The sequence below is a fragment of the Bos indicus genome, chromosome 15, assembly GCF_029378745.1.
Source record: "Bos indicus isolate NIAB-ARS_2022 breed Sahiwal x Tharparkar chromosome 15, NIAB-ARS_B.indTharparkar_mat_pri_1.0, whole genome shotgun sequence".
Taxonomy (NCBI): Eukaryota; Metazoa; Chordata; class Mammalia; order Artiodactyla; family Bovidae; genus Bos; species Bos indicus.
This window is the reverse complement of record NC_091774.1, coordinates 33,917,520-33,939,577: the sequence shown is the minus strand read 5'-3', so window position 1 is coordinate 33,939,577 and position 22,058 is coordinate 33,917,520. Positions and strand designations below refer to the sequence as shown.

Below are 22,058 nucleotides of genomic sequence, written 5' to 3'. Positions count from 1 at the left end.
TGAAAAGTGAAAGTGAAGTTGCTCAGTCGTGTCCGACTCTTAGCGACCCCATGGACTGCAGCCTACCAGGCTCCTCCGTCCTTGGGATTTTCCAGGCAAGAGTACTGGAGTGGGGTGCCATTGCCTTCTTGGTGTTACCTTCTTCTCCTTAAAGACTCAGTTCAATGACTGCCTCTTCCATGAAGCCCCCTCTGACTTCTCCAGACAGACCTGGGCATTTTTTTTCTGGGTTCTTTTGGGGCCACATGTGTCTCTAGGACAGTAGTTATCACTTGGTCCTGTTTACATGTCTGCTTCCTGCTTGGCCAGAAGCTCCTAAAGAGGATGTACTCTGAGAGTGGCAAAAATGACCACAGAAACATGGCATCTGGCAAAGAGGCAAAGGATGGTGCCCATCACCATGGCTCTCGACTTTACTGCAGAACAGGGCACTGTGGCCTGGGTAAGAGAGCACAGAATTATCACATTCTCCATTATTCTCACATTAGCACATTATTTCTTTTTAATTAGAGGACAACTGCTTCACACTATTGTTTCAATTTCTGTTGTACTGCAAAGCGAATCAGCTATATGTGTACACATATCTCCTCTCTCTTGAACCTCCCACCCCATTCCACTCCTCTAGGTCATCAGAGAGTACTTCAATGAGTCCCCTGTGCTATGTACCAGCGCCCCACGAGCTGGCCAATTTACACATGGTAGTCCATGGGGTCGCTAAGAGTCGGGAACGACTGAGAGACTTCACTTTCACTTTTCACTTTCATGCATTGGAGGAGGAAATGGCAACCCACTCCAGTGTTCTTGCCTGGAGAATCCCAGGGACAGAGGAGCCTGGTGGGCTGCCGTCTATGGGGTCGCACAGAGTCGGACACGACTGAAGCGACTCAGCAGCAGCAGCAGTGTATATATGTCAGCGCTGCTTTCTCAGTTCTTCCAACCCTCCTCCTGCCCCTTTGGTGTCCACATGTCTGTTTTCTATGTCTGCATCTCTATTCCTGCAAATAGTCCAGACACGTTTTTTTCAAAGTTATCCTTAGACATGATTCATTCTGTTAAAGTTCTGGTTTTTGAAAGGGCATGCTTCAGTTATGAGGAAAGTTGTCTCTTCATGGGTCCCTCCTCAGTAATGCTGAATTAATGAAGTGTCACTCTATAGATCAGACAAATAAGTGCTGACTAGCGCATACAAGAAAGATGCCTTAAGAAACGTCTTGTATTGAAAAACCATAAAGTTCAATTTAAATTATGCTGTTATAAGTAAGTGCTCTTGTTGTGGTTGCATAGGGCAAATTAAAAAAAAATCTATCAATGAACATACACAAAGTACCTACTCTATAGAAGAATATTTTTTTTGTCAGTATGAGACGTAGGACTCAAAAACACCACCAAACTGGAAGAATTCTATAAAAAAGCATTCTGTGTTTCTGACCAAATATAATTAGAAAAAGATGATCATAATTTAAATAGAAGTTTAATTTTATAGACAACCAAAGATTTCTTAAACCATGATATTCAAAACCACAGAAAAGGAGATCATTATATCAATTAGATATTAATTTTATCCAACAGGGGACTAAATTCAGAACAAACATTCAGTAATAAATGTAACATTTATATAAGCCTATATAATTATGCAGAGCATTCACATATAACATCTTATTTGGCCATCTAAATAACTGGATCTGTAGAAGAAGGTAAACATTCAAGACTTAATTTACCAAAGGTAATAACTGGCTGTAATAATAATGGTGCTCAAATGTGGTCTTTCAAAGCCAAATTCCATTATTTAAGTCAGAAGCATGAACTCCTCAGTTTTGAAAATTTTTTTCACTTGAGAGTGATAAAAACCTGAACCACCTCCCCTCAAGTATTTAAAAATTACATTCCTTCATAAAAGATATAGAAAGTGCTTACTGTATGCCATGCTCTAGGAATTCAGAGATGAGCCAGTCCTTGCCTTCAGGAGCTCAGAGTCATGTAAAGACATACAGACACAAACATTAAATAGTGCAGCGTGGTGTCAGGGGTTTTATGGTGGGTGTTCAAGGATGAGTTTGGGCTGAATCTCAAAATGGAGGGTGAGATTTTCCCAAGGAAACAGGACAGGGAAGGGTAATTCATCAGCCTGGACAGAGGGCCAGGGGAAATGCTGGGTTCAGGGAGCCGTGAGTTCCCAGAGTACGGCTGGGGCATAGGATGCAGGGGAGGAGTGACAAAGGATGAGGCTAAACTGGCAGAAGGGGCCAGCTCACAAAGGGCCTCGAGTACCACTCTGAGGGTTTGACTCTTATCTTGAAATTAACAGGGACCCTCATTAAGCAGCTGGTTGATATGATCAGATTTGTATCCAAGAAGAACACTTGTGACCGCAGTGGAGAAGTTAGATTTTCAAGAGCTGTGATATGCAATTGCACTTCGAGACCAAAGCATCAAATATTCACTGAGTTCCTTGTCACCAAGTGTAAATGTCTGAAACATTAACTGAGGCCAAATGCAACTTCTTAAAGAAATATTGCCAATGAGTACAAGACTATAGGGTCCTGTAATCCCCGGGGCAGTGTTTGATTGATGGGGGGACCTTCAGGAGACAGCCTGGTTAGTGGACAGTCTTTTGGGAGTCACACCATAGAATGGGCTTCTAGAGTCTGTGTGCGTGCTAAGTCCATTCAGTCGTGTCTGACTCTGTGTGATTCTGTGGACTATTGCTTGCCGGGCTCCTCTTACCATGGGATTCTCCAGGCAGGAATACTGGAGTGGGTTGCCTTTTCCTTCTCCAGGAGACCTTCCTGACCCAGGGATCAAACCTCACTGCATCTCCTGCGTTGGCAGGTGAGTTTTTTTTTTTTTTTTTTTTTTTTACCACTAGCACCACCTAGGAAGCTAGGGTCTACAGATGTGATCCTTTTGGCAACATTTTGTTCTTACTCTACCTGAAGTCATAGGCTTTTCATTTTCAGACACTGTAGCCTGAAAAAAAAAAAGCCGTTTAGAAGGACCTGGTTTCAGGGTGGATTCCTTTCCTTTCTCATGACTTAAGGAATGACCCGTTTAATAACAGCTTCCCTTCACTGAGTGTCTGCCATGTGTCAGGAGCTTTGTATACATTCTTCCAGTAGCCCTCCAAGGCAGAAATGAACCCCCTATAGACAGGTGAAGAAGCTAAGGTTTAAAGAGTCACTTGCTCAAATGTCTAGTTAATGGTACGACCTAGTACATTGAAGAGCCAGCATCTAACCTGTGATAGTCTGACTCCCAAACCAGTGTTCTGTTTTGGTTTCATCCCCTTTCCCACTATATTGTGTAGCCCCTTCCAAGGCTGGGACCAACCAAAGCTCTTTGCCCAGGGCTTTACCCAGAGCTTCTCTTTCTTACCCATTCACGTCTCAAACCATATCTTCTCAGAAAGTGAAAGTTTCCCTAAGCACCTCGTTAAACATCCCAGTTATACCTTTATTAAAGAAAGTTGATTCAATATCCTTTGAGGTATTGAATCCTACCCAAAATTATTTTGTCAGATGTTTCTCATCAGGTGATTGGATGTAAGTTTCCTGAAGACTGGACTCTACATCTCTTATTTCCTGTGATAGCACTAGCACTGAGGAGAGTACTTAGCATACAGCTGGTACTCAATAAAGATACGTTTGGTTGAGTGACCTGCTGCCTCAGCAACAGCCTCAAAGATGTGCTGGTGCTCAGAATGGGTAGTGGATTCTATGTAAGGACCTTATATTGTTTTGAAGGCCATAGGTAATGAAATAACCTTTCTATATGCACACTGCAAAGTATCTGTAATTTCTTGAAGAATTACAAGGGAAAGACAGAATAATATGTATAAAGCACTTCCTGCTGTTTTCTGAGCCCATAATAAATTTCACCTTCATCAGTCTTCAAAGTCACACTTTAGAATCAAGATAGAAAGGTAGCTCACTTTTCAAGAGACAATTTCCTTTAATGGTAGATCATAAATTGACTTAATTCTAGTGAGTTTCAGACAAATACCTCTGGCTACTGAACAAGTCTTAAATAAAAGCAAGCACTGAATATTCACTAGCTAAGTATTGGCCGACTGTGATACTTAGGTGCCCTCTAGCGTGTGTTGGTTTTTATATCAATTCCTTGTCTTGCACATCATGTGACTGAGATCTCATAATGCATTCTAAAGGTGATTTTTCCAGTGCATTTTAATGTAAGATAAACAGATCTATGAAAAATGGTGAAAAGGTCATGGAGAAATCAAATTTAAAAAATCAGTGGTTCTACTCTGAGCCATTATTTTCAAGCAGAAGTGCAATTTAGGTGACCCTGAGCAATCAGGGAGTATAAAGTTACCAGGGTTCCCACAAAACACTAGATATTGCAACCACGTAAGCATGGTTCAAAAGTAAGACATATGTAAAGGCATGAAGTGAAGAATTATGCTCCCACTCTACTTCTGCCCCATCCTCTACAATTAACCACCTATGTATTCTTTCTATTTTAAAAACATATCAAGAAAATATGTATATTTTTATTCCTCCCCACTTTTTTTGCACTATATACACTTTTCTACAACTTTAACTTCTGTCTTAGTAATAATAAATCCTGATAGGTTGTCCATAACGGTTCATGGGGAACATCTTTTTTTTTTTTTTAAAGCTATAGGATGCTCTGGTATATGGACGTACCATAGTTTATTACAGATTTTCCAAATAATAGACATCTGGGTACCTTCCAATCTTTTGCTATTAGAAGTAAGGATGAAATGAATGATTTTATACAGGGTTATTTCAAAACTGCACACATATAACAAGGATACAGTCCTGGGAGAGGAAGATGTTGGGTCAAATTAAAAAAATAATAATTACTAACACTTATATAGCATTCACTATAAGCCAGGCATCAAGTTAAGCACTCTCCATATATTAATTTACTTAATCTTTTTAATAATCCTTTGAGGAGAGAAGGTGCTATTATTATCCCCATTTTAAAGATGAGGAAAACTAAGGCATAGAGAGGCTGCACAGCCTGCCCAAGGTCAGACAGCTAGCAGGTGGCAGTGTTAACCAACCTGGCTTGAAAGCCTGTATTCTTGGCCATTATGCTTTGCTTTCTCAGGAGTGTGTGTAGTATTTGTATTTTAAGTGGATATTAGCAACTTGTCCTCCATACTAGTTAGTCCAATTTATTCTCTCACCAGCTCGACTGTACTTTTTTTTTGCCCAGAGGTTAATAAAAATTTGGGAATTTTATTGGTTTAATTATAGATGAAAAATGGAATCCCAATATAGTATTAATTTGCATTTCTCCTAAATGACCAAAGTTGGATATGTTTTCATATGTTTAATAACCACATGTATTAATTTTTCTGTGAACTATATATTCCTATATTTTGTAAATTTTTATATTCACAAAAATACTGTCTGTTGGTCTCTTTCTTATTGACTTCTAGGAGCTCTTTACATATTAGAGCTATTACTTTGTGATATGAATTAGACATATTTTTCTAGTTCTTTGTATCTTGATTTTCTTATGCTTTTCTTTCTTGCAGAAGCTTTTGATATTTATATACAGTTTACCCTTGTACAAAGTGAGGGTTAGGGGTACTGACCCTCCAGAAAATCCATGTATAACTTTACAGTCAGCCCTCCATATCTTCGGTTCTGTAGCTCTGAATTCAACCAAATAAACATTGTGGAGTACTGTAGTATTTATTTATTTTTAAAAAGCCACAAGTAAGTGGACCTGTGCGATCAAACCCATGTTGCTCAAGGGGGAAGTGTAGTCAAATTTATCTATGTTTTGTAGATTCTGGATTTTGAATAATTTCAAAGTTATATGAGAATTTTCTTGTTTTCCCTCTAGTATTTTATGGTTTAATTTTTTTTTTTTAGAGTATACTTTCTTTACAATGTTGTGTTAGTTTCTGCTGTACTACAGTATAAATCAGCCATGTGTATACAATGATTTAATTTCTAAAAATTAAATATTTGACCCACTTGGGATTTATCTTGTTATATGATATGGGGTATGTATACAACTTAATTTTTTCCCAAATGTCTATCCAGTTGTCTTCTTGGAGAACTCATTTCGTCACAGATTTGAGGTCTTGCCTTTATCAAATAATTATGTCAGATCATATATTCTCACACTAATTTGGTCCTAATTCTAGACTTTCTATTCTATGTGTCTGTAAATGCATTAAACAAAACTTTATTATTTAATTATTGAGGGTTTATGTATACTCTGTTATCTAGTGGGGCTACATTCTTTCACGACTCTTTTAAAAAAATTTTATTTTAATTGTATAATTACTTTACAATATTGTGATGGCTTTTGCCATTAATTTCCAGAGCTTGTGTTATTATTCTTGCCTGTTTCTTATGTGAACTTAATAATTAACCTTTTCAACTTTTTTTTTTTTTAATGGGTTGACATTTTTACTGGGATGTTGTGTTGTGAACTTCTTAGACGTAATTTCAAATCTTCCCAAATAACAATACACTGCTTAAGACCCTGTCTGATTCACTGGGCATAGAGACTTGCAACAAAATGATGAGTTTTCTTGGCTGTGTAGTGGTAATTGACATTTATTCATTCACTAAACAACAGAGATCATTTATCCTTTCAATATTTCTAGTTGTAAGACGTTTATTATCTCTTTCAAAGAAATGAGTAGGGAAAAACAGATTTCCAAATATGAAAACCTTCGAAACAGATGCGGCTTGATCTAAAACAGCCTCCAAACCTGCCACCCCAACTTCTTACCGCACATCCTCAGCCACTGCAAACATCAAGGGCCAGTGAGCAAGGACTCACACAGTCGTTACTGTAGGTTTCTGGAAAGCCCTTTATGTTCTTTCTGGGTCATCCAGGGGCCAGCACCCTTGGCATCACCTGGGAGTTTGATAGGAATGCAGACTCTTGAGTCTTACTCTAGACCTACTGGATCAAAATCTATATTTAAACACGCCCTAAGGGGGTTCATAAATACCTTGAAGTTTGCAGGAAAGAAGATCAGTGGTTCTTAAAGCGTGGGCCTGATAGCAGAAATGGTGGACTCTGCAACTATGTAGAAAAATTCAAACCTTGGGCCCCACCCTACCTCTAATGGATCAGGAATCCCTGGGTTAGTCCCGAAAGCTGCTTGAACAAGCTCTCTAGATGATTCTAGAGGAGGCAAGGAAGGACAAGAAGAGGACAAGGGGACGACAGAGGACGAGATGTTTGGGTGGCAACACAACTCAGTGGACATGAGTTTGAGCAAACTCTGGGAAATAGTGAAGGATGGGGAAGCCTGGCGTGCTGCAGTCCACGGGGTCACAAAGAGCTGGACACAACTGAGCAACTCAACAACAACTGGATGACTGTGATACACTTGATATTTGTGAATCACTGCTCTAGGTCATCGACTCTCAGTCTTGCTGAGATACTAGGGTCACCTGGCAAGCTTTGGAAGCTCCACAATGCTTCCAAAGTGAAGCATTAGAATTTAGAACTAGAATTGTGAAATTAGAAAAGCGAAATTAGAATTTCAGTTGCTGCAGGCTCAGGAACCAAGACGCTTGTCATTTTCCAGGTGATTGCAATGTGGAGCCAAGGATGAGAACCACTGCTCTAGTGTGGAACAATGCTTCTCAAGCCTGGCTTCATGTTAAAACCACTGCTGCTGCTGCTGCTGCTAAGTCGCTTCAGTCGTGTCCGACTCTGTGTGACCCCGTAGTCGGCAGCCTATCAGGCTCCACCGTCCCTGGGATTATCCAGGCAAGAACACTGGAGTGGGACCACTGAGGGTCTTTTTAAAAAATACTGATGCTCAGGATCTCATCCAGATATGTAAACTGGTCTGGGTAGTGAGGATCACATTCTCTCCACCGCCCCCCACAATTGAATCCAGCCAGGATTTCAAACCACTGTTCTAGAAATACCATTTCTCCCACATAAACTTAAAATCACAGTAAAGAGAATAAAGTTTGGAGGTGACAGAAGATGGACATTTTTTATTTCCCATATATGTACTGAGCCATGATAGTATGTTAGGCTAGAAGACTTAAAGATAAGAACAGGGACTTCCCTGTTGGTCCAGTGGTTAAGACTTTACCTTCCACTGCTGCGGGTGCAGGTTTGATCCCTGCTTGGTGAGCTAAGAACCACATGCCTTGTGGCCAAAAAACCAAATCATAAAACAAAAGCAGTACTGTAACAAATTCAGTGAAGACTTTAAAAATTATCTACATCCAAAAAAAGAAAATAAAAGTCTTAAAAAAAGTACAAAGCATAGTTCCTGCCCATCAGGGAATATATAATCTGTACTGGCAGAAAGACCTGCACATACTTCATACATAAATAATGACTTGAACACATCATTCTATGCTACTGACTATAATTCAAAAAACAAGTTACACCTATTATTGTATATCATTATTAGGTCAAACTAGTTTGCATCTTTTTTTTTTTTTAACGAATTGGAGTAAAATGAAGGAAATGTATGTTGGAAAACGGTGCAGAAACAGTTTTGAATACAATTAACAATCAGCCTTTAGACGTTTGAATCTGGAGAAAGTGGAGGAAAAGATCCATGGCCATTTCACAGAATAATTCGAGAGTTTAAAGACTGGGCAAAGCTGAACTGCTTTAAAGTTTCCTCCTGGGCATAATGGAAGAAAATTATGCTATTGACTCAGTGACAATCAACACACCCTGATATTGTTTGTAAATTAAGGTGTAACTATTAAGAAAAATTAGCAATTAAGAAATCAATTAAGGAGCTTATAACAAACCTTTTCTAGGTTTTATTATTGGAGATATAACTAATTCTTTTTTGCCTCACTATTTGCCTCTTCTCTTTTGAGAATACATTTAAAAATAAAGGAAAAATATTGCCTTAGTCTAGGAGAAACTATTGACCATAAACAGCTTTCACAGAATTTATTTGTATTTTAAAATGAGTGACCAAGCAAAATTTAAAATGTCACATAAGTTTCATGGAAAAGTACATTCACAACTAAAACTGAGTAAAAATGTTGAAAATTCTGTTTGAAGTCAGCTAAGTGTTTTGATAATCAACTAAAAATACATGTCCACTCCTTTGTTTTATTTTCAGTTACGAAGGCAAGGATATGACATAATCTTTTAAGACCATAGACAGAGTTTCCTCAGTTAAGAAAAAATCACAAATGTTCACTTTCCCTTGTTCCTTCAGAAAATACAGGTTAAAACAGGTCAGAGTACCCTAAATAATGCCAGTTTGAATTTGAATAGGTAGAAAAGCATCCCTGTATTTGTGCATATGTGTGTGTGCACACGCTTAGTGGCTGAGTCATGTCTGACTCCCCTTGGCCCCATGGACTATAACCCTCCAGGCTCCTCTGTCTATGGAATTTTCCAGGCAAGAACCCACTGGAGTGGGTTGCCATTTACTACTCCAGGGGATTTTCCTCACCTAGGGATTGAACTGGCGTCTCCTGCATTGGCAGGCAGATTCTTTACCACTAGCACCACCTAGAAAGCCCCAAGGGCATCCCTATTTAATATAACAACCTCTCCTTCATGTTTGAAAATGATCCCACATTGTTGGGGGATGAATTTCAAGCTGTTTCCCCAGTAAGGCTGGTGGATGCACTGATCCAGCCATTCTATTCTCCATGTCCACAAACATGTCCCCTAGGAGGTGGGCTGATGTGAGCTTTATGTGCATCCATGAAATAGAGCTAGGTTTACTGGCTCCAATATGTCTTGAATTCATCATCTGGGGTAGAATAAACCCTCAAAATGATCAGATGAGAAAGGGAGGGGACATAATATTATTCCAATTTTATAGACAGAGAGACTAAAGTTTATAATCAGATCACATCATTTGCACAAGTTGAAAGACAGTACAGTGATTATCAATGGGAATTGGAAAGATAATAGAATCACCTGGATAATAATAATAAAAAAAAACCCTTGTTGTACCCTGCCATCCTTGCACTACCACCCTATATATACATACATACATACATACACACACACACACACACACACATATATATATATATATATATATATGCTGCCAAGTCGCTTCAGTCCTGGGTGTTCATTGGAAGGACTGATGCTAAAGCTGAATCTCCAATACTTTGGCCACCTCATGCGAAGAGCTGACTCATTTGAAAAGACCCTGATGCTGGGAAAGATTGAGGGCAGGAGGAGAAGGGGACGACAGAGGATGAGATGGCTGGATGGCATCACCGACTTGATGGACATGGGTTTGGGGAAACTCTGGGACTTGGTGATGGACAGGGAGGCCTGGCGTGCAGCGATTCATGGGGTTGCACAGAATCGGACACGACTGAGCAACTGAACTGAACTGAAGTCGCTTCAGTTGTGGCGGACTCTGTGAGACCCCATAGACGGCAGACCACCAGGCTCCTCCATCCCTGGGATTCTCCAGGCAAGAATACTGGAGTGGGATGCCATTTTCTTCTCCCATGCATGCATGCGAAGTTGCTTCAGTTGTGTCCGACTCTATGCGACCCTATGGACAGCAGCCCATCAGGCTCCTCTGTCCACAGGATTCTCTAGGCAAGAATACTGGAGTGGGTTGCCATTTCCTTCTCCACACACATATATATATATACATACACACACACATACATATATGTATACACACACATACACACAGAATCTGAGCTAAGAATCACTTCTGTCAGTGGCTGTTACTGATAATGAGTATGTCATGTCACCGCCAATGTACTAGAGGGATTTAATAGGATTGAAGACCAGTGCTTTTGTGGGAACAAAGGCAGCCAACACAGAGAATCAAACCCTCAGCTCTGTATTTTATCTAATGGAGTTTATAGTTTAAAAAAAAAAACCTATGGTTCCTTGGATGGAAACATTTTGGGTCTAATAATTGAATTACAGCACTGTAAGCCATTAATGACTTCTATTTTGCTTTTAAGAATTTGTGGAATAATCCCCCCAATTCTTCAAAGAGGGGCAAGGTACAGGGTGTTTGTTTTACTCAGCCGGGTGCTTACAATGACATCGCCACCCCAAAGGAAGTGATACCCAGCTGTTTCAAACAGAGGCAAATGCTAGTCGAGTGCCCGGAAGAGATTTTTAAGAAGTCGCTACGTACCTGTTCTAGGTGACCTTCCCCCCTTTTTTTATTGTGAAGTTGAAGATAAGAGTCCATTCTTGGAGTGGGTAATCCCAAAGTCAGCTTGTTCTTTTCCACAAAATATTGTTTGGACTTCCTTCGCCTAGGGCCGCGTGATCCTGGCAGGAATGCCTCGCTGCGTGAACTTGAACTCTTCAAGTACCGAGAGAGGTTGCTGGACTTTTCCTCAGGGTCGCTGTCACTCAGCACGGAAAATGGCTCAGTGCGGTGGGTGCTGAGCTCATAGTTCGGGCTTACGAATTCACTCCCAAGTAAGGAGGCTGTGCTCCGTGGGCTCTTCTGTTCACCTTTCCCCGCTGAGAGGTCCATCGAAGGCTCCTTGGAAGGGTAGAGTGGGTTCAGAGTCAGATTTTCTGTAGAGCTGTCCACAGACTCCGGCAACGCTTCTACAGGCAACAACTTTCCCTCCTCTTTCTTACTCTTCCAGTTTGGATCGTATCGGAGGTGTGAGTATTTGTCTTCTGTGGGTTGTCGGCTGCCCAGAGCAGAAAAGAAATGTCAAGTCCTTCATCCAAACAGATTACTCATTCTCTTCAGCTGACCATCTTACTCGACATCAGTCTCCATCTTTCTCTTACAATTTTCCTTTTTACTATGTAACATGTGAAAGACACATCTCAGGCTCAGACCAGGCCTACACACTACACATAAGGGCAAAAAGTCGTCATTATCTAAGTTCATTGAAATATGGAATAAAAAAGGGGGATGGTTCATTTCTAAATGCTGGAAAACCAATGTCTGTAACATTAAGCCAGCGAAATCATCTTGGTGCGAGGAATGCTATTACTTAGACACACCATAAGTTGCATAAGTAATAAGCTGCTGCAGATAAAATGGATTTCACACTTAGCTGGTGATATACACATTTAGCTGTTTATCAAGGAAGGAAAATTCGACCGTTGCCTGGACAACGACTCAGTCTGCATCTTTGTGGGAGAAAAGCAGGATTTATGCCAACTGAACACCTACACAGGTTCATCCTCCTGAATCAGTGATTTTTATTCATCACTTCATTTTGTCTTTTTTTTTCAAATATGCTACGGGAAGATCCTTCACATTTGGGATCAGACAATGCCTCTGAAAGCTCTCAGCTCATATTCTCTGGGTCAGGTCTGTGTACACAAAACTCAGTAGACAGGTCAGCATGTGTTTTAAGGTGTAGAAAAGCCCTATATGAATAAAAGGTTAAGCATAGGGTCCTGCCTGGTCCATATGAATGGGTCCATAATCAGTACATATGACCCCAAATCAAGTCCTCCCTTTTCCCCTATGACGATCTCAATTTGTAAAGCACCTCCTAGTCTTAATCAAAAAAGGAAAAAAAAATGCTGGTAATACGGGCATATTTAATGGCCTCTTTTGATCTTCAAAAGCTAAATGGGAGAGATTTTCCTTGAGTACAGTAGATGCAATCCTCTAATCAAAAAGAAAATGTAAATCATCTGGGCTTTTTATGCTATTTGATATTCCCGTTTACAGAGGACATAATTTTATGCTGGGTAAACAAACTAATGGGGTCCCTAATGCTAATTTAGTCTTCTTAATGTGAACCTAGATTTCTTTGATTTGATGTAAAGCAGAAACTAGAGCAGAAAGCCCCAACTTCCATATCTTGCTAAATTGTCACTTTGAATTTTTAGTGTTTTTTTTTTTTTTTTAAACCATGACACAAGGCTTGCTGGACGGGATGTCAGTTCCCCGATCCAGGACTGAGCGTGGGCCACACTGGTGTAAGACCTGAGTCCTAACCCACTGGACTGCGGGGAGTTCCCCTCGTCACTCTGAATCTGTACTTCACATGTTAAGATGGAAAACTTATTGGGACGGACTGCTCTGCCTTTTCCACTGAGGGAAGAAAAATGATATTCTCCTCCAGCAAAGGGCCTGGATGGATGGTCCATGATAGTCAGGAAACTGACATCAAACCGTGTGACTTGTCACTCCTGAAACTCCACAGGGCTACCTGCCCCTGGGGCTTTGAGGAGGTCTCTCTGTGCGATGTCCCCTACTGTCCCAGGGGCAGGGGTTGGTCCAGCAGGGCATAATCTGGACTTGGGACTAGACAGACCTGGGCTCAAGTCCTGGGTCCGTCACTACCTGTCTGTGCCTCAGCTGGTAGACCATGTCATCTCTGAGCCGGTTTCTCTCATCCCTAAGTTAGGGATCAGTTATATTTGTTCTGTTTATTTCTCAAGATTGCATACAATCCAGATGAGACAATGTAGCTAAATTCATGTGCTGTATTTGTGCTTAGTTCACTGTTCACCATGGCAACTGTATCTCCTCACCTAGGTGACGGTCCTGGGCAGCAGGGCTGGCCTTCCTTTCCCTAACCTCTGCCCTGTGCTATGGACAGAAGAGGTAAAAAGTGATGCCTGAATCAATAACTGAGCATTAGATATTTATATTTTTAAAAAAACCCCAACAGTAGTAAATTAGTATTTAAACATGCAGAAAAGCTGTTTTCTTTGGACCAAACAAGTGAATGACTTTAGGGCTTATTTTGTGCTGCATCAAGTATAAGGTTCAGCAATGGTTGTTTAGATGGGGAAGAAAAGATGAAAGTACATCTTCAAGTAAATAAAGATAGAAAGTATTTTTTTAAATGAAGAAATGTGCCATTTTCCCCATATCTATGATATATTCAAAGGAAAATGTGAGTTTAACTCTCCTCATTCATTCATTCACTTGATTCAACAGAATTTAACTTTCCTCATGCATTTGCTTGTTCAGTGATTCTATAGATGTTTACTGAGCATGTACTGAGTTAGGGGGAGGTGGTGCTAGTGGTCAAGAACACGCCTGTCAATGCAGGAGATGTTCGATCCCTGGGTCAGGAAGATCCTCTGGAATAGGAAATGGCAAGTCACTTTAGTATTCTTGCCTGGAAAATTCCATGGACAGAGGAGCTTACAAAGAGTCGGACACGACTGCACATCCCCACACAAGTTAGGGGGAGATGATGGTAAGCTCAGTTGGGGATACAGACCAGGAAATGAGCGATTTACAACTGGAGTCATGAGTGCACCGAGCAGGAGAACAGGGCCAATCAGAAAATTGCAGAGGAAGGTAAACTTCCAAACTTATTCTATGAGGCCACCATCACCCTAATACCAAAACCTGACAAAGATCCCACAAAAAAAGAAAACTACAGGCCAATATCACTGATGAACATAGATGCAAAAATCCTAAACAAAATTCTAGCAATCAGAATCCAACAACACATTAAAAAGATCATACACCATGACCAAGTGGGCTTTATCCCAGGGATGCAAGGATTCTTCAATATCTGCAAATCAATCAATGTAATACACCACATTAACAAATTGAAAAACAAAAACCATATGATTATCTCAATAGATGCAGAGAAAGCCTTTGACAAAATTCAACACCCATTTATGATAAAAACTCTCCAGAAAGCAGGAATAGAAGGAACATACCTCAACATAATAAAAGCTATATATGACAAACCCACAGCAAACATTATCCTCAATGGTGAAAAATTGAAAGCATTTCCTCTAAAGTCAGGAACAAGACAAGGGTGCCCACTTTCACCATTACTATTCAACATAGTTTTGGAAGTTTTGGCCACAGCAATCAGAGCAGAAAAAGAAATAAAAGGAATCCAAATTGGAAAAGAAGAAGTAAAACTCTCACTGTTTGCAGATGACATGATCCTCTACATAGAAAACCCTAAAGACTCCACCAGAAAATTACCAGAACTAATCAATGATTATAGTAAAGTTGCAGGATATAAAATCAACACACAGAAATCCCTTGCATTCCTACACACTAATAATGAGAAAACAGAAAGAGAAATTAAGGAAACAATTCCATTCACCATTGCAACGAAAAGAATAAAATACTTAGGAATATATCTACCTAAAGAAACTAAAGACCTATATATAGAAAACTATAAAACACTGGTGAAAGAAATCAAAGAGGACACTAATAGATGGAGAAATATACCATGTTCATGGATCAGAAGAATCAATATAGTGAAAATGAGTATACTACCCAAAGCAATTTATAGATTCAATGCAATCCCTATCAAGCTACCAACAGTATTCTTCACAGAGCTAGAACAAATAATTTCACAATTTGTATGGAAATACAAAAAACCTCGAATAGCCAAAGCGATCTTGAGAAAGAAGAATGGAACTGGAGGAATCAACCTACCTGACTTCAGGCTCTACTACAAAGCCACAGTTATCAAGACAGTATGGTACTGGCACAAAGACAGAAATATAGATCAATGGAACAAAATAGAAAGCCCAGAGATAAATCCACGCACATATGGACACCTTATCTTTGACAAAGGAGGCAAGAATATACAATGGATTAAAGACAATCTCTTTAACAAGTGGTGCTGGGAAATCTGGTCAACCACTTGTAAAAGAATGAAACTAGAACACTTTCTAACACCATATACAAAAATAAACTCAAAATGGATTAAAGATCTCAACGTAAGACCAGAAACTATAAAACTCCTAGAGGAGAACATAGGCAAAACACTCTCTGACATACATCACAGCAGGATCCTCTATGATCCACCTCCCAGAATATTGGAAATAAAAGTAAAAATAAACAAATGGGACCTAATTAAACTTAAAAGCTTCTGCACATCAAAGGAAACTATTAGCAAGGTGAAAAGACAGCCTTCAGAATGGGAGAAAATAATAGCAAATGAAGCAACCGACAAACAACTAATCTCAAAAATATACAAGCAACTCCTACAGCTCAACTCCAGTAAAATAAATGACCCAATCAAAAAATGGGCCAAAGATCTAAATAGACATTTCTCCAAAGAAGACATACAGATGGCTAACAAACACATGAAAAGATGCTCAACATCACTCATTATCAGAGAAATGCAAATCAAAACCACTATGAGGTACCATTTCACACCAGTCAGAATGGCTGCGATCCAAAAGTCTACAAATAATAAATGCTGGAGAGGGTGTGGAGAAAAGGGAACCCTCTTACACTGTTGGTGGGAATGCAAACTAGAACAGCCACTATGGAGAACAGTGTGGAGATTCCTTAAAAAACTGGAAATAGAACTGCCTTATGATCCAGCAATCCCACTGCTGGGCATACACACTGAGGAAACCAGAAGGGAAAGAGACACGTGTACCCCAATGTTCATCGCAGCACTGTTTATAATAGCCAGGACATGGAAGCAACCTAGATGTCCATCAGCAGATGAATGGATAAGAAAGCTGTGGTACATATACACAATGGAGTATTACTCAGCCATTAAAAAGAATACATTTGAATCAGTTCTAATGAGGTGGATGAAACTGGAGCCTATTACACAGAGTGAAGTAAGCCAGAAGGAAAAACACCAATACAGTATACTAACGCATATATATGGAATTTAGAAAGATGGTAACAATAACCCTGTATACGAGACAGCAAAAGAGACACTGATGTATAGAACAGTCTTATGGACTCTGTGGGAGAGGGAGAGGGTGGGAAGATTTGGGAGAATGGCATTGAAACATGTGAAACGTCATGTATGAAACGAGATGCCAGTCCAGGTTCAATGCAGGACTCAGGAGGGACATCCAGTCCCATCTTGGGAGAAAGGGGAGCTTTCTGAAGGCATTGATGGCTTAGCTGATACCGAAGGCTAAGAAGGGCAGAGAGTCTAAGCCAGGCTGAGGAAACAACTTGTAAAAAGGAACAGACAGGTGAGAGAACATGGGGCTTTCAAAGGACAAATTTTGCATGGATAAAGTGGAGGGTAGGAGTGGGGATGGTTGAGGAGTGAAGGTCAGGGTTAAGCCGAGGTGAGATTTTGCAGGGCTTTGTAAATTCCATGAAGGGTATGGCTTAATTCCATTAACTTGAAAGTTTGGATTTAATTTAGCAAAATCACTCAATTAGAGAACAAGGTAAGACAGATATATTTGGATAGGCACAGTGATGTGGTGTTCAAAGGGCTTATCTACGGTTATCTACGGCTTGTATATGGTTTTTGGGGGAAAGTTTTAGAACAGGTAGCCTTCTTCTTTGCACTGTTTAAAGCAGGGCTTGGCAACCTTAAAAGTGATACATCTGGGCCTCTCTGGTGGCTCAGTGGTAATCAGCCTGCCAATGCAGGAGATATGGGTTCAGTCTCTAGTCCAGGAAGATCCCACATGCTGTGGAGCAACTCAGCCCATGACCACAACTGCTGAGCCTGTGCTCTAGAGCCTGGACGCAGCAACTCCTGAGCCCATGGGCTGCAACCACTGAGGCACGTGAGCCTAGAGCGTGTGCTCCACAACCAGAGGAGCCACTGCAAATAGACGCATAAGCACCGCAACTAGAGCGTGTCCCTGCTATCCACAACTAGAGAAAAGCCCGCGCAGCAATGACGACGCAAAAATAAATTAAAAGACAAATTCTTTTAAAGTGACACATCTTATTGGGGCCCACCGCCCCACTGCTTTCCTAGGGTGGGTTGTAGAGTGCTGGCTTTGGGAAGATAGAACATATTATGGTGTGCTGATCTAATGCTAATGCTAAGTCACTTCAGTCGTGTCCGACCCTGTGTGACCCCATAGACGGCAGCCTACCAGGCTCCCCTGTCCCTGGGATTCTCAGGCAAGAACACTGGAGTGGGTTGCCATTTCCTTCTCCAATGCGTAAAAGTGAAAAGTGAAAGTGAAGTTGCTCAGTTGTGTCCGAATCTGAGCGACCCCATGGACTGCAGCCTACCAGGTCGCTCCGTCCATGGGATTTGCCAGGCAAGAGTACTGGAGTGGGGTGCCATTGCCTTCTCCGATCAGATTGCCTGCACTGAATTCCTCGTACTGCCAGTTACCGTGGGAGTGTGGGCAAGTTATTGTACTTCTCTGTGCTTCAGTTTCCTCATCAATAAAATGAGGATGCAAATAGTACCTACCTAAAAAAAGATAATGGTACCTACTTCATAGTCATTGAGAGTATTAAGCACATTTGTATACATATATATGCTGAGAACTATGTTCTTTTTTAAAATATAATTTTCTTATTTTCTGTGTTTGCTTTCTAAAAAATATTTGGTTGTGTTGGGTCATAGTTGTGGCACACGGGATCTTCGCTGTGGCACGCGGGCTTTTCTCTAGTTGTGGCCTGAGGGCTTAGTTGCCCTGCAGCATGTGGGGTCTTAGTTCCTTGACTAGGGATCAAACCTGCATCCCTGCATTGCAAGGCCGATTCTTAGTCACTGGACCACTGGGGCAGTCCCTGGAACTATGTTCTTGGCACAAAGTAAGGAGGGTCCCAGGAAGGGTCTGCTCTGAAAGCGTGTGCCGACAAGCTCCGTCACGGTGTCTGTGGCTGTGTGTTGTGTTCTGTCACATGACACGGCACTGGTGTGTCCTGTGCTTCCTGCTGATTGGATCTCAAGGGCTTATTTTCTCCCTAAGGCCCAAGTTATTTCCAGGACACAGCATTGTCTCGTGATGCACTAAGTGGCACCTTAGTGGCCTGAAAGTGTGAATACACTATCTTAGAAAAAAAATATTTTCCCAAGAACTAGGTATCATGGAGACTCTGTTTCAACTGTGATTTAGGAAAATGGGATTAAGAAATGTCTGTGTTTCCACATGATGAGAAATTTTAGGCACTGCTGAGAGATGATGAGGAAGATAAAACCGGGAGATTTCAATTATTTTAGACTTTCAGAAGGAGATATAATTTCTAGCCTCAACAAATTGCCATCAGACACTGCCCACAGAAGTAGCATCACACACCCTGGAAAAGACAGGTGTTTTGAGTGAAACCTGGAAAATTCAGAAGGTTTTGAAACAAATCAGACACACTGAGTTGCTCTGGCTGTGAAAGATATTTTTGGACCAATCGTTTGAAGAGACACTCTAGTAAGGTGTATTTACAAGATTAGAATCAGAAAATGTGGCTCTTCTAAGAGCTTTAATTACACTGTACCGCGTACACCTACAATGACTATCTTAAAACACGCCCCTTTCTCTTCCTTTTGATGGAAACCATATGTAGGGACAAATGGGAGGTTATGTTTTGCAAACTCAGGAGCGTGAAAAGCTGTAATACTTCACGGAAACAAATCTAATGCTTGAAACAGAACATGATACTAAAGAACCCCATTGTTCTGAGCTTGTGTGCTGAGATGCTCCTTTGTGTTGTGTGGTCCAGGTCAACACACTGGGAACACAATGAGTGTGAAGTGCTCCTTCATCGGTAATCATGTGCACACAAAACACACACCTTGTTTTCTCCCCAGCGGATAGGGAGGTTAGACAATGAGTACACAATGCCTTTGTTGCTATTCAGACAACAGATGCCAGGTCTGCCCTTCAGATGCCCAGGTTAGAGACGGATGCAGAGAGGAAGGGGAGGGTGGTCTCCTAGGCATATGCCATCCTATTTGCTGTCTCTAATGGACCACATTCGAGCACTGACTGTGACAACTTCAGTCCAAATAAAATCAAATCTCCATTTGACAAACAGCTTCGTGTTCAGTTTAGTATTCAATCAAAAAATTACTAAAATTAGAGCATGTTTCTAGTACAATTAACATCCTTTGCACTCATAATAAAATATTCAATAACTGGCCATTTTGCCTGTCAAGGAGGTGAATAAAAGCATTGCTATTAATCATTTAGCAGTTATTTCTTTGCCACTTTATTTTAAGTAGGCAGTTAAATTGAAACTGCACATGTTATTATTGATTTAGGTTTAATTTAATCCTTTTAAACAGAACAATTATTCCCAATTTATATGCCATTAAATCTTTTATGGATATGAACAGCAAATTCAATTTCTGTTTAAGTGTACAGTTTTTAATGCTTCTTTAAGGAGCAATAAAACTGACAATTGCTTCCAAGGATTTCTGAATTCTGTGCTCATCTTAATCTTTTTATCAACAGCTTTTAAGTAAATAAAATGAAATAAATCCAAAGGATCAAAAAAATCACTTTTGTAAGTGCAAAACAAAAAGGTTCCACAAGTATATTGAAATCCTTTGGGAAGGCTATTTACAACCCAGAAAATTTCATCTAATGCAGGAATTTATTCTGCTAAAAAAAAATTAAACATTTTAATAGGAGAAAAGTAGTTTAATGAACCAAAGGCCAAAGACTATCCACAAACGAAGGGCTTGGATTGTTATGTTATCTGGTGAATTTTGTTGACTGCAGACATACAGTTTGGATAATTCCAACCAAAATCTCCCTTTTTTGACAACAGCTTTTGGCTGCAAAATAACCAAGTATTTGCACCAGGTTCTTATTAGTACCAGTGTTGATTCATGGACAATCTCTGAGTTAAAATAAATTATCTTAAGAGGGCATGCTAGTAATTGCAACGTGAAATTCCAGTACCTTGTTTCCATTAAGATTATCTTATGTGAAACAAAGGCTGCATCCTCACAAGGGAAATGCTGATGACACAGAACATATTCAGAAACAGAATTCCTTCCTCTCCTTCAGTGAGAGTGTACAATGCTCCTGCCAGACATTTTCTGTGGAAAGCTCGGGAGTTCTTTTCATTCTCCAGAAACAGTGGCTAAAAGGCAGAGACCCAGACTGACAGCACTTCCAGGTGCTAGTTTCTTGGACTTTTTTCTTTTAATATATATATATATATATTTTTTTTTTTTTTGATGTGGACCATTTTTAAGAAAATCCACTCCAGTATTCTTGCCTGGAAAATTCCATGGACAGAGGAGCCTGGTGGGCTACAGTCCATGGGATTGCAGAGAGTCATACAATTGAGCACACACATACCATTTTAAAAGTCTAGATTGAATTTGTTACAATATTGTTTCTGTTTCATATATATATATATATATATATTTTTTTTTTTTTTTTTTTGCCAAGAGGCATGTAGGATCTTAGCTCCCTGACCAGAGATGGAACCCGCATCCCTTGCATTGGAAAGCAAGATATTAACCACTGGACCACCAGGGAGGTCCTCTCTTGTATTTTAACTGCCAGATACCAATGGCATTGGAATTGCAAGGTAGCTGTGATGTCATGGGAAGAGCACTGGAGAGGTCTTGACACCTGAGCCCTAATCCAGATTTTGCCACTGAGCAGTTACGTGAACTTGGGTAAGTTTCTTATCCACTCTAGGCCTCAGGTTCCACCTTTTATTAATACAGTAAGGGATAGGCTGATCTTTAAAAGACCAAACAGCTCTAAGAATCCACCATTTTAAAAACTGAATTGGGCCTATCATGGGAAACTCACCAATATATATAGGGGTTGGGGAAAATTTTTAAATTCAATACATTAAAAAATTAGTAACCAAAGATTTCCACATTACCAAATTTGTCAGGGAGTAGAAACAGATGAATACAGTGAAGATTGTCAGTTAAACTTATCTGCTCAGTTACTTGGTTACAGTCTTCCTCTTGATAGACTGGCAGGACTGTAGGTGATATAAATTCAATAACACATTGTGAGGTTTCGAACTCACTGTTTATTTACTTATTTTAACACAGTAATGCATCCCCATTTGGAAATAAGCTGGAAAGGAACTCATGGTCCTCTCCGAGGGCAATAAAACCCCAGGAGTCATGGTAGCATTAGCATTTCTGGCGGGGACTGTGCCTCTAATAGACACAATTCATGCCCACGCACACACTTCACTTCCTCCTCTGACTGCTCGTCTGTCATGATGGCACAGTGCCTGCTCTGAGGAGCGCATCAGGGTTTGACAGCTGCATAGTTTGTGAGCAAGTGAACATAAGACAGCAGTGACCAATACCTATGACACCAGGTCACTTCTTTGATATGATGATACCCATGTGATCAGAAATAAATAACCAACATGCTAGTAGCTATCGCCAAATACTGTGTGAACCCCATAGGATTGGGTATATGTGCATGCATGCTCAGTCATGTCTGACTCTTTGCAACACTATGGACTGTAGCCTGCCTGGCTCCTCTGTGGATGGGATTTCCCA

General features: G+C 40.4%; 1 protein-coding gene across 4 annotated transcripts in view; it reads right to left on the bottom strand.

Moving 5' to 3' along the window:
• The window catches only part of JHY (junctional cadherin complex regulator), an 86,058-nt gene that overhangs the window by 44,464 nt on the left and 19,536 nt on the right, over positions 1 to 22,058 (bottom strand). For all 4 annotated transcript variants that reach the window (XM_070803559.1, XM_070803562.1, XM_070803561.1 and 1 more), the window contains exon 3: positions 11,096 to 11,612. In XM_070803559.1, coding sequence (XP_070659660.1) covers positions 11,096 to 11,612 — 517 coding nt within the window. The remainder of the gene's footprint in view (positions 1 to 11,095; positions 11,613 to 22,058) is intronic.